The sequence below is a fragment of the Xyrauchen texanus genome, chromosome 8 (genome assembly GCF_025860055.1).
Source record: "Xyrauchen texanus isolate HMW12.3.18 chromosome 8, RBS_HiC_50CHRs, whole genome shotgun sequence".
NCBI lineage: Eukaryota > Metazoa > Chordata > Actinopteri > Cypriniformes > Catostomidae > Xyrauchen > Xyrauchen texanus.
The window spans coordinates 24,514,260-24,533,889 of record NC_068283.1 but is presented as its reverse complement, the minus strand read 5'-3'; the positions used below and the strand labels follow the sequence as shown (position 1 = coordinate 24,533,889).

General features: G+C 41.8%; 1 protein-coding gene across 1 annotated transcript; it reads left to right on the top strand.

Annotated features, from left to right (window-relative positions):
• Positions 1-1,705: 1,705 nt before the first annotated feature.
• Positions 1,706-2,633, top strand: hspb9 (heat shock protein, alpha-crystallin-related, 9). Its single transcript, XM_052133056.1, has one exon. It carries the CDS (start codon positions 1,805-1,807, stop codon positions 2,456-2,458), a length of 654 nt encoding a protein of 217 aa, XP_051989016.1. The 5' UTR covers positions 1,706-1,804; the 3' UTR covers positions 2,459-2,633.
• Positions 2,634-19,630: the final 16,997 nt, after the last annotated feature.

Below are 19,630 nucleotides of genomic sequence, written 5' to 3'. Positions count from 1 at the left end.
CAGTTTGTTACCTTATAAAATGCTGTCGTTAACCACACAAACCAGACCACCAAATATCATGTCACACCAGATTATTAACACCACATAATTCACAGTCAATTATTTTGTACTTTGTACAAAAACAAAACAAAACATTCAAATGGGAAAAGATTGGGATTTTTTTAGGCTTGATGGGGCAAATATAAGGGTCATTAATAAAATACTGTTAAATAATATTTTTTTAAATTCTATATAACCCATTGAATTGTAATGAATGGGAAAGAAATGGTGATTAATTTTTAATGAAAAATAAACTTTAAAAAATATATATATTTGTATTTTTATTTTATTTTTTTATGGATTGTTTTATTCTGTATCCCATATCAGCAGTAAGTCACGGGGATACAAATATTTCCATTTGAAAATGACTAGATATCCTCACTCCCATATTGCTTACTTTAATTACTTGTTTTTATTCCTGTTTCAGAGTAAACTGGTATTGTGTTTGGCCTACTGTTTCAAAATGTGTGTTATAACCCTTAACTGTGTCATAGGTAAACACATCTCTGTGTTAAATATAAATGAGTGGTCATGGCGCAGCTGTCTGCTCTTCCTTTTGGATGTTTAGGAAGCTTTAGTCACAGCTTCTGTTCTGTGCTTAGCTAAATGCTTTCTAGATTAGATCACAGGGTAACTCTTCATTCATGGGGAATGTGAGGGGGACACTTGACGCATATGGAGAAGACAAAAAAGGGCCACATTTTATTTTTGTCAAATTACACACTATATGAATCATATGATAGCATTTTGTTGGGTAGATTATTATAAGATAATTTTTTTTTAATCTAATTAATAAACAATTAAAAAAATTATATTTGTAAATATAAGTTTCCATTTGTTAACATAAGTTAACAACATTAGTTACCATGAACTCAAAATAAGCAATACTTATTAAGCATTTATTTAGCTTAGTTAATGTAACATATACTAACACATTTTTTAAATCAAAAGTTGCATTTGTTAACATTAGTTAATGCATCATGAACTAACATGAACTAACAATGAGCAATTTTTTATTTTATTTTTATTAACTAACATTAACCAAGATTAATAAATACTGTAAAAATATACTGATAATTGTCAGTTCATGATACCTAATGCATTAACAAATGTTAACGAATGGAACCTTATTGTAAAGTGTAACCAAAATATTAATTATAATTAAAGAACCTACATGTTTTGTTCTTTGTATCCAGCAAGATAATAATTTCTTATTCTGAAGAGGATTTGTCTTATTTAATTTTTAATATATATCTTTTTTATTTTGAAAATATATATTTTTTGTAAATATGTATTTAATATCTATGGCTTTTTGAAATAGTATCCATCCTGCTTTTTGGAAATGGCATAATTACTGTAGTCAGTACAGTTCTTGCATGAAGGGTGTAAAACACACATAGGGTGCAAAATTAGCATGGTGAGGTCATTGGGCAATCCCAACACCTGCTGGAAGAGACTGCGGGACCAATGATGGCTGTGAGTCAGTAAAAGTGACACTGACCAGACTACATCTGAAATCTTAAAATAGCCTTCTGAGTGCCTCGGACATTCTGTTTATTAATAGCTTCAAATTCGCGTTGATGACCTCGCTGGTGTAAAAAGACCAACAGTAGGAGGTTCTAGCTGTCTGTTGGAGGAGTATATAAACTGAAGGGATCTAACATAAACAGAGCACTTTATTTAGAGCACATACTAAGCCCTCAAGACAACACTATTACCTCTAGAAGCTTTTTTTTTATATATCCCAGACATACAGAAGAGAGAAATGTCCCACACAGAGAGCTTCTTCATGGAGGACCCTTTCTTTTCAAACTCTCATTTTTTGTGGCCCAGGCACAGCATGGGCCTTTCCACTGTCAGAGAAGACTTCCTCCACCATAGAGACCAGCTAATACAGAGCCTCAGGAATAAGATCCGATACAGCTTGCTGAATGAACTCAGTGAAGACCTTGACAGAGAGTTCTTCCAGAGTCTTGATGATCACCGTTCCTCCATGTTCTCCAGACTCGTCAACACAGAGACAGAGCAGAACAAGCAGCGAGACCTCTCTCTTACCGTGGACACTCGAGATTTCTCTCCAGAGGATGTCACTGTGACACTATCTGGGAGGAAGTTGGAGGTGATGGCAGCAAAGCGGGCAAATTCAGATGCTTCCTCATCACCTAATAGCGCCAATCACACCAAAGATTCCCAGACACAAGGATTTGTTCAGGCTGTGGAGATTCCTGATAAAATAAATCCAGCCACCTTGACCTGCTCACTTGGAGAAGATGGACTCCTTCATATTGAATCACCGAAGACCAAAGATGAGTCTTCAGAGGAGTGTACCATTCCAATTAGCTTCAGAACATCTCTGAATTTCCCCATCAACAAAGATAGCACAAACAAAAATGAGGATGGTGCTGAAAAATCAGACTAGAACAAAGACTGGTGGTGCATGAAGCAATGTATTGTCTTATTAATCCAGTGGATGCGCTTGCTGTAACTAAATTATTTGTTCTAAAATCATTTAAATAAAAAATGGCAATTGGTATATGACATCAGACATGAATGACTTTGACATACAAAAGATTAAGGTTTTTAAAAGAGTCACAATCCTAAAACAAGCAGTGCATGCAACACAAACTATTGTAGTATTCTTAAACTAGAGGCATTTGATGTTACACTAAGAAAGCAACTAAATAATAAAGTTTGATTTTGAGAGTTTAAATTTAAAGGTTATACAGGCATTACACTCAGACACAGATAAAGACAGACAGACAGAGTGAAACTCGAAAAGACAGACAGACAGATAAATATGTAACCCTCCTGCTTGACCCACTCCGAACGGGAATCAAACCAGCATCTTTGGCATGGGAGGCGGGCTAGCTAACAAGGAGGCTAAAGGCTACACCCTCTAGTGTCAGTCGCTGGTGCGCCTCTTGAGGCAAGAGTAGTATGGTTTGCACACACTGCACAGCACATACCAGCTGACTACCGTAACAGACAGACAGACAGACAGAAAGACAGACAGACAGATACAGTACTGTGTAAAAGGCACTTAAGATGCTTCACAAAAACATTTGCCTCAAGATGGTTTTTTATATTTTCAGCTTTAGTGTGTCAATAGGAAATATAAATTTTAGACTCCCAAACATTCCTTTTGCAAATAGAATAGAAGAACAGGGAGCCCTGCAGCAGATGGCATTGCCCCCACAGATTATTTAACATTTTTGAACACTTCCTCACTATGCAACATGTTTCACAAGTGCCTAAAACTTTTACACAGTACGATAGATAGATAGACAGACAGACAGACAGACAGACAGAGAGACAGATAGACAGATAGATAGATAGACAGACAGACAGACAGACAGACAGACAGACAGACAGACAGACAGACAGACAGACAGACAGACAGACAGACAGACAGACAGATAGATAGATAGACAGACAGACAGACAGACAGACAGACAGACAGACAGACAGACAGATAGATAGATAGATAGATAGATAGATAGATAGATAGATAGATAGATAGATAGATAGATAGATAGATAGATAGAGCGAGCTCTTGGTTTAGGGAATTTGGAAAAAAACATAAACCAAGTCTGTAGAATAACAGTAACAATGTTTGCAGGAAACAAAATGTCTCTGGAGGCTGATTTTCACCCAAACGTAGTGTGACTAAGTATTGACACCTAACCAATTTTCAGTTTTCTGACTAATACACATTTCACTGATGTTCTTGAGGAACACTTTAAAACTGCAGAGTAGACATACTGTTAGGATAGATAGCCCCTTTTAAAGTAATGTTTTGTCAGTCTGGAAATTGTTTGTTTGGAAATTGTTTTATGTGACTAAAATTTCGTAACAGAACAGTTTCATATCTTAGGTCTTTCAGTAACCCTTCCCAGACAGTTGATGGCGCTATAGGCACAAGATCGAGGCCTGTTAACAAGTAACCATTTACTCACCATGCTCAGAATTTAGAACTATACAGTCCAATTGTGGAAAACTGATTTTTGTGTCTTTCTTAGTCATCTAAGCCATCTCTGCCAATTTCTGTAATTGCAAGAACATATATATATTTCTTTAAAAAAAAAAAAAAAAATATATATATATATATATATATATATATATATATATATATATATATATATATATATATATATATATATATATTAAGATATCACCTATCAGCCACAAGCCTCTTATCATTTACTCACCCTCATGTCATCCCCAAAGTGTATCTTTGTTCAACAGAACACAAAAAAAGATTTTTAGAAGGTCCTGCTCAGCTCTGAAGGTCCTCACAATGCAAGTGAATGGTGATCAGACATTTGTTGCTCCAAAAATCTAATAAAGGTAAACATTAAATTAATCCATAAGACTAAAGTGGTTAAATCCATATCTTCAGAAGATATAATAGGTGTGATTGAGAAACAGAACAATGTTTACTCTAAATCTCCACTTTAATTTTCACTTTTAGATGTTAAGTAAAAAGACACCATATGTGACTTTCAGATGTAAAAGTGAAAGTGGAGATTTAAAGTAAAAAAAAATGGGCTTACACATTTAGTATTTCTTGAGGGTGAGTAAACCATCCATCCATCTTCAACCGCTTATCCGAAGTCGGGTCGAGGGGGCAGCTGCTCCAGCAGGGGCCCCCAAACTTCCCTATCCCAAGCCACATTAACCAGCTCTGACTGGGGGACCCCAAGGCGTTCCCAGGCCAGTGTGGAGATGTAATCTCTCCACCTAATCCTGGATCTTCCCGGAGGCCTCCTTCCAGTTGAACTTGCCTGAAACACCTCCCTAGGAAGGCGGCCAGGGGGCATCCTTACCAGATGCCCAAACCCCCTCAACTGACTCCTTTCAACGCAAAGGAGTAGTGGCTCTACTCCGAGCTCCTCACGGATGACTGAGCTCCTTACCCTATCTCTAAGGGAGAAGCCCGCCACCCTTCTGAGGAAGCCCATTTTGGCCGCTTGTACTCGCGACCTAGTTCTTTCAGTCATGACCCAGCCTTCATGACCATAGGTGAGGTTAGGAACAAAAAAAAAAACCATGAGAAAAAGGTGAACTAACCCCCTCACTGGGCAGCACCATTGTAACCGTTCCTGCTCGACCTGCTCAGAGCGGGATTTAATCATATCTTGGCTTGTGTGGAGGTGAGTGGTGATGAACAAAAGACAAGCTACCAGTGCCTCGACTTTACAGCTAATTAGCCAAAAGACAAATATAGTTAACTTGTGTCTTGCTAACATGCATGGCTCATGAACTACTAGCTAATGTAATAAGTCAGCTGGCATGGGGGGCAGGCACGCTAATGAGGAGGCTAAAGGCTACAGCCTCTAGCATCATTCGCTAGTGCACCTCTTGAGGCCAGGGGAGTGAGGTTGACACATACCGCATAGCTATCACATACCAGCTGGCTCCTGTTACACTATGATGATTCTAATTGTCTGTTTTCTGTCTCTGGTCTCAAGGAGCAAAATAAAAACTCCAAAACGAGTGATCCAGATGTAGAACAACAACTATTTAATTGTTATATGGGAGTGAAAATGCATTTTGGATCAACTTGTGCAGTTGTTGGATGTCATAACATCTTAAATTATATCAACATAACTACATCCGACCAGCGTTTCAAGTTATTGACCCACTTAGGTGAGGCACTGTCAAAAAACTGTCATCTCGCCTCTAAAGTACCGGCATTATGGAGCCACATGTTTGTTTTTTTTTTGTTTTTTTTACAAATTTAATACTCTAAACATCACGCTATCCACTAAGAGCATGCACCGATGCGAGTGGAAATAAATTCTGAGATCGGAAATTTAAAACAGGCATCTGATATGAATCGTGAAACACTTCTGTGTTCAGGAAAAAGGTGGAGAGTGTAGGCCTTACAGCAAACTGCATGGAGGTAAGAAATATCACAAGCACTTCCTTAAGTAAATGTTTGTCTGTCACATTAATGCTATATTTGGATGGAGGAGACTATAGACCATTTCAAGAATGTAAACAATAACAAAGGAATTAAAACGCTACTAGCCTGGGAGCCATCAAATATTTACCTGAAGTGACATATCCAGACGTGTTGTTGATAATGGCCATCTATACAAGACAGGCGATGAAATTGTATTGTTGTTTAGATGCTCACAAGTACTTCCTCAGATGTTCAATAAAGCTGTCTGGTGCCCTGTGGACAAGGTAATGATTTCTTATTTTGTGTTCCTAATTTGTAAGTCAATTTGGATAAAAGTGTCTACTAAATTACTATGTAATGTAATAGTAATAGTAAATTACTTAAACAGCTTCATTAATTATAATGGGAGTGATCTAAAGTTACTTTTAGAGCTCTACCTTTCAGAGCCCCTAACTTCAAATTATTTAGCATAAATTCGTTCACCTATCAAAGATAAGATGTGTGGTACAGTTTTTAAATATGCAACGTATCCAGCTTTACTGCAGTGGTTCATGAATCCATTTGTGGTTGTCTATACACTTTAATTTCCATTAGTTCCAGGCATCCAGGGAACGTGGATTTTTATGACAATTGTTTTAACGTAAGTAGCATTAATCATGTTAAAGTCACATAAATGAAGCACCTCCCACTGTTATCTTGAATGTATATGACAACTAGTAGGAAATGTTCAAGGAACAAATATGTCACTTCCTTAAACTGACAAATCATTTTTGAAACAACCCAGACTCCTGCTCTAAGGTGTAAGGTGGGCCAAGCTCATAATTGTGTGGGACACCCTGCGGAGTCGGGTCTGACTTGAAATGGTCTGTAGATTGATTCTTGTTGACTGTTACATACATTTTATAAATCATTTCTAATTATATTTTAGAAGGACAGCTATTATAGTTGTCAAAAGTAACCTAATCATCACACAACCTTACAATAGTTATTTGAAATGTATTCACCCTCAATTTTATCTGACACAGAACTCTTTCGTTTGACATGAAGAATAGCGGCATCTAAAGATCTACTGATGATCCCTAAATCCTGTCAAGATGCAGGAGAGTAAAAGTTCAAGGTATGAAAGGCTTCCGGATGAAACAGTCAGCTGCCTATAAAATGTATTCTTGGAATGAAAAGCAGGGGAATTTGACACAAGAAAAATTAATGAGATGAAGAGGCCAAAAGCTGCCATTACATAAAATCCCCCAGAGGAGCTAAATGGAAGCCTGCAAAGGTTTCTCTGACATTTCCAGCCTGAGGGACACCATTTGTTGTGGCTGCAGTGCAGGTACAAAACAAAGCAGTTAATATTTGATGTGTGCAACCTCAGTCAACAAGATGGTGTAAGCGAACAAGGGAAACCACAAATGCCTCCTGCCTAATTTAAATGTCAGCAGTTTAGAGATTTTTGATCTGGTTTCCTTTAATGAGAAATAACGACTGTGCTAAGAGAGAGAGAAATAACAAACTAAAGGCAATTTTTCATGTCCCTTCTCAACTCCTGTCATTACCTGAGACTGATCGCTGCTTTTACCAGAGTTTTGGCAAAATGATAAAATAGCACAAAATCGTCTTTGAGCTGGTGAAAGTGATATTGAGGCTAAGTACACTAGCAGTGGAATTGGATTTCCCATCTTCAATAACAACCGGGAACCCAAAACACCGTAGACATTGAGGGAGACATGCTCCCCCCAATTTTCAGAATTATGGTCGGTTAAAGGAAAAGTTCACACAAAAATGTAATACTGACAGAAGTTACTCAACCTCATGTCTTTCCAAACCCGTATGACATTCTGTCTAATGTGGAACACAACATATAGATTATTCTAGTCCATCTTTTCAATACAATGGCAGTTGATAGTACCCAAAAGTATTGACTCATTCATCATGTTCAAAGTCTTCTGAAGTCATATGATATATATTGGTGAGAAACAACCCAAAATGTATGCAATTTTTCAGTGATAATCGTAACTTATTTTGCACATTCATGAGTGCATGAGAAAAGCTTGCTATGCATGAGTGCATGAGAAAAGCTTGCTATGCATACATGTATGTATGTTCACTCGAGAACTTGTTTTTAGAGCTAAATATCACAGGTTCTTGCATGAACACATGTGCCACTGTGTATGAGCTTCTCTTATAGTGCCCATGAAATGTTCCACAGAAGTGATCCCATGGTCATTGAAAACCTGAATTAATGGAATTGTAAAATAGGGATTTGCAGCCATGCTTGGAAATGAGTTTGAAGAGCTGAGGAGGGCGGGGCCAAGCTGGAACGACACGCGTCTGGTCCCCAATCAGCCTGATGGGGCACACGAGGGATGTAGGCAGCCAGTGATGACAGTTAGAGAGAGAGAGAATTACGGGCAGCTGTCCTGTATGTGTTTGTGTTTTTATTTAATTAAATATCATTTATATTATTAAGCCAGTTCTAGCCTCCTTCTTTCCCGAACCCTGCCTAAACCCGGGAAGGAGAAGGGATGCCCGTCGCAGAGTCCTCGACACTGCCATCCACCCAGGGGAGCACCCTCGGTTACTGACTTAACCTCCGTTCCCTGATGGAGGGAACAAGATGTTGTGTCGATGTAGTGACACCAGGGGTCAATCTTGAGAGCCCCAGACACCTTCAAATCTTTGAGAAAAGGCCAATGACAACTGGCGAGAATAATTTTCATGCCACTCCCCAACATATCCCGTATAAAAGGGAGCTGGAATGCGGATTCATTCAGGTTTTGCACTGAGGAATCAAGACAAGGTCCCGACTACTACAGCGGTGTAGTACAGCCTGTGGAAAAAGGGACACAAAGTCTTGCGGACGTTCCCCTTTTGTTTCTCACTCGACATTGTCGGGTAACGACGGGGTAAAAATGGGGTGAATAGGCAGCACATGGAAGAGGCACGGTGGTAGGTCCTGCCCTTCTTAGGGGAGGAGCTCTACAAATGCAGCAACTGGGGCAGAGAGGGCTCGGCCCAAGAGAGACTGTACCGTGGAAGATACATCACAGGAGGTTACCGGGGTAACCGAGACCTGTGGAGCACTTACCCCAGTACAGGGCACATTAGCACACATAATGGGTCTGACTACAAATTCCTCCACTGAATTTGTGAGCCAGAGGGCTGGGAGGAAGGACATCCATGGTTCAAAGATCGAGAACACGCATGGGAGAGAAGAGCGCACAGCGTCACCTCGTGGCAGGGAAAGACACTATATGCAAGCGGTACACCCGGCCAGCTGCCCGCATTACGAATCTTACCCGTTCGTACCTGAAAGAACACAGGACAAAAACGGCTCAACCAGGAGATTGTAAAATCTCGAGAAGGTATTGGGTGTTGCCCAGAACACTGCTCTGCAGATGCCTGCTAGAGAGGTGCCATTGTCCAGTGCGCACGAGGAAAGGGGTAACAAAGGATTCTCCTCCCAGCCCTCCACTGGGGGGCGGAGTGGTTTATTCACCAGCTCCTGCATTCCTGCAGTCATCTCTTACCACGGGTCACCTGTCTCAGGGACATCTAGTAGCTCTTTTGGGGGTCTTAGCGGTTGGTCGAGTGGTGGGAGGCATGGACCTCTTGCAGGGGGCTCTACCCCATGGCTGAGAGCTCGTTCTCGGTCTGGCCAGGGGTGGAACCACTTGGGCTTGTGTCGCCGCAGTGGGATGCCCTCGGCGAACAGACGGGGTGCGCACACTTGAGCCGTGCCAGGGCAAGATGTGCTGTATGGCCTCTGTCTGTTGCTTCACCACCAAGAACTGCTGGGCAAAGTCCTCAACAGCGTTGCCGAAAAAGGCCGACCTGGGAGATGGGAACGTTCAGGAAGCGTGCTTTATCAGCTTCCGACATCTAGACCAAGCTCAGCCACAGGTGGCGCTCCTGGACCACAAGTGTGTACATCGTCTGCCCGAGTGTACATGCTGTGTCCTCGCATGGAGGGTGAGGTCAGGGGTCGGTCGCCTAGTGCAGTTCTTGTAGTACATCGGGATCAGAACTACCCTCATGCAGGTGTGGGAAGGAAGTGCCGGGCAATTCCGCCAGATGGTGGTGCTCAGCGGGCACAGGTGTAACACGATCGCTTTGTCCACCTGGGGTATTGCAGCAGAACCCTCGTTTACTCCGTTGTCGAGGGTAGTGAGAGCGGACAAGCTGAGGGATCGTGTTTGGGCAGTGAAAAGTGCCCCCCACAACCTCGTCAGCCGAAGGCACCAGCCCGGTCGGGTCCTCGGCGTCCGACATCACCAAGGCGCTCTCTGATGCAGCTATCAAAATCTCATCCAACCCACGAGCTCTGAAAGAGACACGAGGCTGGGACTGCTGAAGTGGCTTACCCTCAAAAGAAGGAAAACCGCGACCACAACGATGCCATGGTTATGTTCTCGCATCCACAAACGCTTCCTCAACGTGTTTATTGCCCAGACAAATAAGAGGCAGAGAGGTAATGACTGCACCCAGGAACTGCACAAAGATGGAAAGGCATCTTTAAAAAGACACATCTTTAAAAAGACGTTCAACATCAATGTGCTTGCTCTATTAGAGGAAACATTACTCTTTTAGAGAAAATACAGTGCTGTCGAAGCGTCCAGGGGTGTAGTCTGCACTAGCGTGCAGAAGGAGAAAAAGCTGCTGGAATGCGCCGTATATCCAACAGCATACGGTTCTGAAGAGGTGAATGGAATAGTAGTTGTATTCAGCTTGCTGATATACAACCGCTCGGCTCCGAAGAAGACATTTTAATGAATCTCGCATTCCAGCTCCCTTTTATACCCGTATGTCGGGGGAGTGGCATGCTAATTCTAAGATCGACTGCTATTGTCACTACATCGACACAACGTCGAGTGAGTGACAGAAGGGGAATCATTCTTTCTAGTTATGCTCCACTCTAATATACAGTATTTAGTTGGCTAGATATTGGTCTTTGTGAGTGCGATCTCTGTAAAATTATTTGTAAAACAAATTCAGTAATCCAAACAACTTGGAACTCTTACGTTTGCAGTGGTGGAGCCAAGAGTTTTCACAGGGGTGGCCAGGCAGGGTTGTCGACACCCCCTACAAACTTAAATAAAATGTTTTATTGGGTGCTCTCAACTGGCACGCATCTCTGCCCAATCCTCTTCACTAACTTAACGGTCTTGTTTGGCCTCCAGCACAAAATGACTCAAACATTGACAATCCTAGTGTGTAATCACTTGAATAAGGAGATAGCCTGTGCAGACCCACACCAGTAGATACATATTGATCCTGTTTCCACCCAGCACTAATGACAGTCCATTGTCTTGTCATGCAGTTTAATGCCACAGGGAGAGGAGACTTATTCTCTAGACAGCCAGTGTCATCTGCACCATTACACCAAAAGAGCCTTTCCTCTGTGTCCTCATATCAGTCTTATTCAAAAAATGCTTTTTTTCTGTCTCTCAGTCGTTTCTTCTTGATGGACCTATCAGTCCAGACTCTTTAACCTCTGTGAGCATTGTTGACACACCAGCTGTTGAAACCAGTTTCTTGTGAGCTGTGCTAAAACAATGAGTAAAACATTTTAAAGGGAAGAATTCACGAGCTCAGTCTTCTCAGTCAGATGATTGTCAGTGTTTGATTTTGACCTCAAACCTGAATAATAGCATCATATTTGATATGAGAACTACAACAGAGAGGGAGATTTTCATTAAATAATTCAACTTAAATTTGGCTCTGTTCTGTACACAAATATATTCTATGACTTAAGAAAACTTAGAATATAGAGCACATGTTGTACAGCAGAGGTGTAAAACATATTTTCAGCCTGGTCCACATCAGTGTTATTTGTGACTTCAAAGGGCTGGTTGAAAATGTTTAATTACTAATTTCATTACTCATCATATTCTGAAGTGCCTCTACTTCTGTAATGTTTGGTGCCCAAGGAGTGGAAGAGAGGAGACGCAGGAGTAGAATCTTAGAATCTTTTAATTATACAAACTGGAGTACAACAAACGCTGGAGTGGAAACAAACCATAAAACTTAACGTCAAACATTACTCTTCAAACATTACTATTTCAAGGACTGACCAACTATGAACAAAACTAGAGGGTATATATTCACATAGAAACTTAATGAGGGAATGTCATACAGGTGGGGATAACATGTGATTAGGGCAGTGTATACAGGGAAATGTAGTGCAGGAGAAAACTTAAAAATAAGAGTCCTTGATCATGATGGAGACAAACTGTGACATTACCCCCCCCCTTAAAGGGCAACTCCTGTTGCCCCAAGACAGATGATGAAGGGAAACGCAGAAAAGGATGCCAGGAGGATAATCCGTTGGCCTGGGGGGCGGCTTCAGGGCAGGGACTGGGTCAGGAAATGGAACTGCTGAAGGAGGAGACTCTGGGGAAGTGGGCGGAGCCCCGGAAGACACAGAGGGCAGAGCTGAGGAAGAGTTCGAGGGTGGAGCTGAGGAAGTGTCCGATGGCGGAGCAGAGGAAGAGTCTAAGGATGGAGCAGTGTAAGAGTCCGAGGGCGGAGACGAGGAAGAGTCTGAGGGCGGAGCCAAGGAAGAGTCTGAGGGCAGAGTCGAGGGAGGTGGAGCCAAGGGTGGCGGAGCCAAGGGAGGTGGAGCCAAGGGAGCCTCGAGGAAAGGAGCTGAAGGCGGAGCTGTGGAAGACTCTGGGGGCGGAGCCAAGTGAGGCGCAGCCATGGTAGACTCTGGGGCCGGAGCCGAGGGAGGCGGCGCCGTGGAAGACTCTGGGGCCGGAGCCAAGGGAGGTGGCGCCATGGAAGACCCTGGGACCGGAGCTGAGGGAGGCGCAGCCATGAGAGGCTTGGGGCTGAGAGTCATGGATGGCTCGGGGCTTAGACTGGGGGATGACATCCGTGGTCGTGAGCACTGGCAGAGACTGGGGAACGACCTCCGTGGTCGTGAGCACTGGCAGAGACTGGGGAGAAGGTGCCCTCTTCCTTCTCTTTCTTCTTCGGCCAACAGGGAGTGTGGTTACGGGGACAGTCGAGGCTACAGGAACTGGCTCTGAGACGGTCGAGGCTACAGGCGCTGGATTTTCTAGTAAATAAAGGAGGGAAAGCGTCTAATCAGACCAGGATGAAGAGCTCTCCGGCTCCAAAGACCATGAGGAGGGGAAGTTAGTGGGTGTCTCCCAAAGATGCAGAGACATTGAAGCAATGTAAACTTCGAATCGGTGTTATCTATGTTGACGGACGTTAAGAATCAAATAGGTGACTACTCCGTCAGACTGACAGAAGCAGAGGAGAGAATATCCTAGACCGAGGACACAGTTAACAAACTGCAATCTACGGCTAAAATGTTGGAGGACAAAATAAAGTTGCTGTCTGCTAAAACAGAAGATCTGGAGAATCGCAGTCAGCGTTCCAACGTAAGGTTGGTGGGGCTGCTGGGAATGCTGAAGGCAGAGACACTTGTGGTTTTATGGCTTCCTGACACCCTGGGGATGGAACCGCTTCACTTGCCACTGATCAATGAACAAGCTCACAGAATAGCAAATGTTAGATCAGACAACTTGGCACCACCAAGGGCATTAATAATGAAGTTCCTCAAGTACAAAGACAAAGTCCGAATATTGAATGCGGCCAGAGAAAAAAAGAGAATTTCTGTACTAAGGCAAGCGAGTGATGCGCTTCCCTGATTTTTCAGCTGAGGTCAGCAAGAAACGCCAGCGCTACAACAAGGTCAAGAAAAATCTTAGAACAAAAGTTCTGGATTACAGATTCATCTGGACTGGATTGAAAATATACTGGATTGAACTGGATTGAAAATATAATGACAAAGAATTTAGACTTTAAGAATATATATATATATATATATATATATATATATTAGGGCTGTCAATCGATTAAAATATTTAATAGTATTAATTACATGGTATCCCGATTAATTAATATACAAATATTTGCTGAGAAAGCCCCTCATATAACAATAATTCAATATATAATGATTAAATTATTATACATAGTTATCTTTAAATATTAAAAAATATGTATATATATATATATATATATATATATATAATAATAAAAAATATTCAGATAATTAAAATGCATTAAATTCTTGTGGCAGGAGAGTTAATCATTGATAAGACCATTCAAAAACCGGCCCTAGAATACAATGTATTGTTTACTATCATATTATTGATCATAATCCAATCATTGGCATACAGTTCACAGAAATCCATTTCACAAGTGAATTTTTCAACCAGTTGGAGATTTATTATGAGAGCTTGTTTAAGGACCCGTCAATGTACACCTACGTCAGACATTTGTTTTAGAAACAAGCCAGGGGTATACATAGTACACAATACTACAGATATATTTTACAATAATGCCAAGACATTATATTCTTTACATAGTGCAATGGTTTTCAGTGCTTTGGAGTTGTTGGAGGTACAAAGAGTATTTAAATAATATTTCAATTCTTTACAAAAAAAAGTGCAAATAGGGGCTTTAATGACATAAATTTACACTTATGTATAAAATACTTGGCAAGAAAAATAAACAGATTAATCAGAAAATATTAACTTAAGTTATCAAAACTGTGAAAACCAAATAAAACGTCTTTATAAAGCAAAGAAAAACTAGTTCAAATAGAGGTAGGTACAAACAAAAAACTTTCTCCAAAATACTACGGCGTGGACACATTCCCAAAAAAGGTGAGGGGCAGATTCATCTACAGCATTACAAAAGGAGCAAAGTGGATCTATTTCAGGCAGCATGTTTCTTAAATAAAGATTGACAGGGTAAAAACGGTGTAACAGTTTAAAGGACACTGCCTTAACCTTGTTGGTAATTAAATATTTGTGAGGTTAAGACCATGCAACCTGCGTCAGACATGCTTGTGTCACATCTCGGGTGTGTTGTGACATAAAAATAAAATGTTTAGGTCACTGTGTCAATTTAAATATAGTTTAATACTCAATCTTTAAACACATCTTGAGATCCCTTAGTTCGCATTTGCGCTCCTTCAAGTGTTTTGAACGCAAGAACGTAACGCATGTTTATGTTGTGTGTCCGCTGAAGGGTTGTTAATGTTTTGTTCACTGTATAAACTGCGCGTTGCTCACACAGCTGAAATTTCACTTACTGTCCTCTGGAGTAAACAGGTGGTACTGCAAGCTTGCATGTTTCAGGAATATCTCAGGAAAGCATGCGATTAATTGCGTACATTTTTAAATTAATCACACGTTATTAACGCATTAAATCGACAGCCCTAATATATATATATATATATATATATATATATATTATGAATAATTTTTTCACTGGACATTGTTTTGCATGAGCATGGTATTGCGTCGGAAAAAGTGCAAGCGAAGGATTAAGATCAGCTGGACAAATATGCTCACCGTATAATTGAATATTTACTTCTTTTTTTGAAAAGGAAATTAACATTTTTAATCCTCACTTTTTTTGCATATCAGTGTAAATAATTTGCTAAATTCTAAAGAGCTTAAGTATGGAAGTGATTGCGAGATGTTGAAATAACATGAACGGTTCCTTGTTGAGTGAGTCGGTGGACCCGTGTTGTTCCTATTGAAGTTAAATTCAGGGACTAGGGGTGGTCGAAGAGACCTGGGAAGTTTGTTTGTTTAGTTTAATATGTATTTATTCTTTCTATTTTTTATTTATTTATTATGTAGAATTGTTCTTTAACTAGGGACTGCTTTTTATTTTTGGCCTATAAGTTTGCGAAGATGTCTATTCTGTTGTATTTTGGACACATGCAAGTGTTGAATAGAGAAAAATGGTACATTGCATATAACTATTAATAATGTCTAGAGAAGTAAAGCTTAAAATAACATCCAGGAACTGTAAGGGGCTTAACAGTATTACAAAACTCAAGCAGGTCATGCTCCGACTCAAACAATTGCAGTGCAAGATTGTGTTCCTTCAAGAAACACATCTAAGATCTGAAGACATAATAAGGGTTAGAAAGAGATGGCCTGGACAAGTTTTTTCTGCATCTTATAGTAGTCAAGCACGAGGGGTAATTATCTTGATTCATAATGCTATACCATTTCAGATGTCTGAGGTAAAATGTGATACTATGGGAAGATATGTAATTGTAAAGGAAACCCTTTTGTCAAAATGATCTTCTTGATTAATGTATATGGTCCCAATACAGATAATGCTACATTCTTTACTAACCTATTCTTAACTATTTCCTCACAACATGGTCACTATATAATGGGTGGTGACTTTAATTGCACCCTAGATCCGGGTAAAGATCGATCTTCTGGAGTAGATAGGTCACACAACCAAACAAGAAAAGTGCTGAATAATTTTATAAATTACCTAAATTTAATTTGTTATATGGAGAAACCAAAAGCCTACAGATATTAAATTCTCATGTTATACAAGTACGCAAAAAAACCTCAAGAATGTACTATTCCCCTTCTGTCACTCACTCAATGTTGTGGAATGAAGTGAGACAAGGGGTCTTCCTTGCGACCACTTGAGAAAAGCCAATGAGCAATTGGCAGACAGAATTTGCATGCCCCGCCCCCGGACATATGGTATAAAGGAAAGCAGGCATGTGTCTGTCATTGTGTCAGATTTTTTCTTAGGATCCGCACGGTTGTGCATCAGCAAGCTGAGTCTCACTACTGTGGTGAAAATCTTCACGAACCACCCGCCCCCCCGGCATGCTCGCTTGCTTCCATCCGAGTTTGGGCTGAGTGCGGCTCGCCTCATGGCCAGCCGGCATTCTCCCATGAGCCCCCGGAATTGGATAATGACATCGCCGCTGCATCAGAGAGCGTCACAGTGGCGTCTGATGCTGATTACTCGTCTGGGCTGCCACCTTCAGGTCTGCTCGCCCAGCCTAAGGCTGATGCGCGGATGTCCGCAAAGCTTTCCTGGGCCGACGTTAGTGTGAGACCCCTTCCCCCCACGGCTAGTCGGTCAGTTTCTCAGGTCAGGGCGTCACTCTCAAGCCAGGACACTTAAAGTTCAAGTCCAACATGCCAGGACACTTAAAGATCTGCACTTGGGTAGTCCTGATCCCGACGTGCCGCAGGAACTGCGCTCTGCCACCGACCTCGCTCTCAGAGCCAACGAAGGTCACAGCGCAGGCACTTGGGCAGGCGATGGCCACCCTTGTGGTCCAGGAACATCATCTATGGCTGAATGTGATTGAGATGCGCAACGTTGACAAGGCTCGCTTTCTCAACGCTCCTGTCTCCCAACTTGGCCTTTTCAGTGACACCATTGATGACTCTGCCCAGCAGTCTTCAGGGGTAAGGAGAAAAATGGAAGTGATCTCGCACATCATGCCAGGGTGCCGCCCCAGCACAGTCCATCGAGGGCATCCCCCTACGTCCAAGCAACAGGCAGCTCTGCCTCAACATGGGCCCAGCTCTCAGCCCCAAGTCGAGCACCTCGCAGGCGGTGCATGCCCCCCAACTCCAGGACTTCCTCTTGGACACGGAAGGCTCCAAAGCACTCCTGAGATGGAAGACCCAGGGAGTCAGACGTTCGCTCCTGAGCTGGTACCAAGACCACTCCGTTCCCCGGTGGAGGGTCAGCAGGAAAATCCTTGTTTTTTTGTTAATAAAAGAGCGAATTCCCCACTTCCTGGGTCATCCGTGAGGTCACCTCACCTTTGGACCTGTGGCTGCTCAGCCCCGGCAGGCCAGCTCTGACAAGTTCTGAAGACGCCTTCCCAGGCCCTCTTCCTCAGGCTATAACCCGTCCCCTGCCAGGTGCGCGGAGGTAGGTAAGTGATTTGAGTCTTTTCTCAGCACCCAAGCCTCGGGACGCATTTTTGCCTCCCGACGTGCTTTTACTTGCTCCCCCCGTCGCAAAGCCCCACCCGGAATGTCAAAAGCGATCGTCCCTTTAGTGCCCCTCATCGTTTTATGCTTTTTTTTTATGAATAAGCCTTATCTTTGAATCACTCTCAGAGTCAGTGTCAGATGAACTGACAAGAGACATCACTATCTGAACCTGCTCCTCCATCAGACCTAGCATCGTGAAGGCTCTGAAGCAAGGCTAAAGCCTCTGTGGCAGAGGCTTCTTTTTCTTGCTGAAATTTCAAAGCTAAATCTAAGTTTTACCTTAGCAATAGCATATAAAAACAACTACAAAAAAATTTTGCTAGGCAACAGTGATGCGCATCTTCAATGGCAGGAAAAAGTAGCAAACGCTGAAATGATACACCAGCTATAATGCGTATGTTCAATATGACCGTTATGGCCATTCAAGGTAGAAACGGGTGTGGGAAAAACTGGAGGATATAGAAAATCAAAGCAGACATAATAATGTTAGTTTTGTTGGAATCCCTGAGGGAAAAGAAGGTTAACATATGGTAAGGTTTTTGGAGGGGTGTATTCCGAATTTGATTGACATAGCGGGCCACCAGCTCGAGATAAAGTGCGCACACAGAGCTCTCGGTCAGACTTTGCTAGAGCGACACAAGTGAAGTAGGATGGTTTCAAAAGTGTAAAAAATGACTGCACCAGTAGAAGGGGAAGCTAAGCACTGCTTTTTCCTGCTAAACTGAGAATTGACACCAAGGATGGATGCAAGAATTTTACATGCCCACAACAAGCTATGGCCTTCATTAAATCATTGGAGTGAATTTTGTCTGCACTCGATCAACAATACAGACTACACATTGTGCATTTTACTGATGCAGCCTCAGAGGGTTTGCCATTCTTTGTCTGCCCACTGGCTCATGCCTGACTCTCTTTTTTTTCTTTTTCTCCCTTTGTTGACTTGCTGTTTTGCTCATTCCTTCTCTTTGTGGGTTCTATGTATAAAAAATGCTTTGGGTATCCTCTCTGGGTAACCTATGTCATTATCAGAGCAAGATGGCGCCAAGTTGTCTGTCTGCAAGCTGTCACTCTTTAACTGTTTTGTGTATATGTTTCATGATTTCTCCAGCTTGCTCACAGTTGGTATATGATCATCATACTCTCCTTAAAAATGTACTCATCGGTTATGGAACGTGGAAAGTGGTTTTCTCATTTGCCATCAATGCTATTTTTACCAGGAGATGCTTGCCGTTTTCCAGCCACAAGAGAAAGAAATGTCACAGCAGCAGGAGGCGTGTGAAACAAGCTGGAATACACGTCCAAGTAAGGAGAGGCCTTGACACTTTGATTTGTAATCATTTTACTTCCATGGAGGACAGTACTGGAATGGAACTGAGGAGTTCTAGTCTACAGCTGGGCTGGACTGTAATCTGGCATACTGGGCATTTTCCCGGTGGGCAGACAGACTTTGGGGCCAATCAGGGGCGGACTGGCCATCGTGAGAACCAATCGGGCTGGTGGGTCGGCCACGAAACATGCCAAATTGGGCACGATAAGCTAAAAACTTCTTTAGCACCCTGTGACAAGGCAGATAAGGAATGAGGATCTAAACGCAGCTTTTAATAAAACAAAGATGACCAAGGTAACGCAGAATAAAAGGAAACAAAACACAGGGAACAGGGCACAGAACATGACAACACATGTGAAGACTGACAAAGAAACCTGTGGAAACAAGGACTTGTAAATACAAGGGCAAACAAGGGGAAAAAATCAGGAGAAAATCAATCATGAAAGGAAACTAGAAAAGACTACAAAACTAACAAGAAATACAGTTCTTAAGTGCTTTATAAATAAACTTGAATTGAATTAAATTGTTTACTGGGGCCTATTTTTTATT

Excerpts from the sequence above, each read along its gene's own strand:
- hspb9 (XM_052133056.1), top strand. The coding sequence starts at position 1,805 with ATGTCCCACACAGAGAGCTTCTTCATGGAGGACCCTTTCTTTTCAAAC.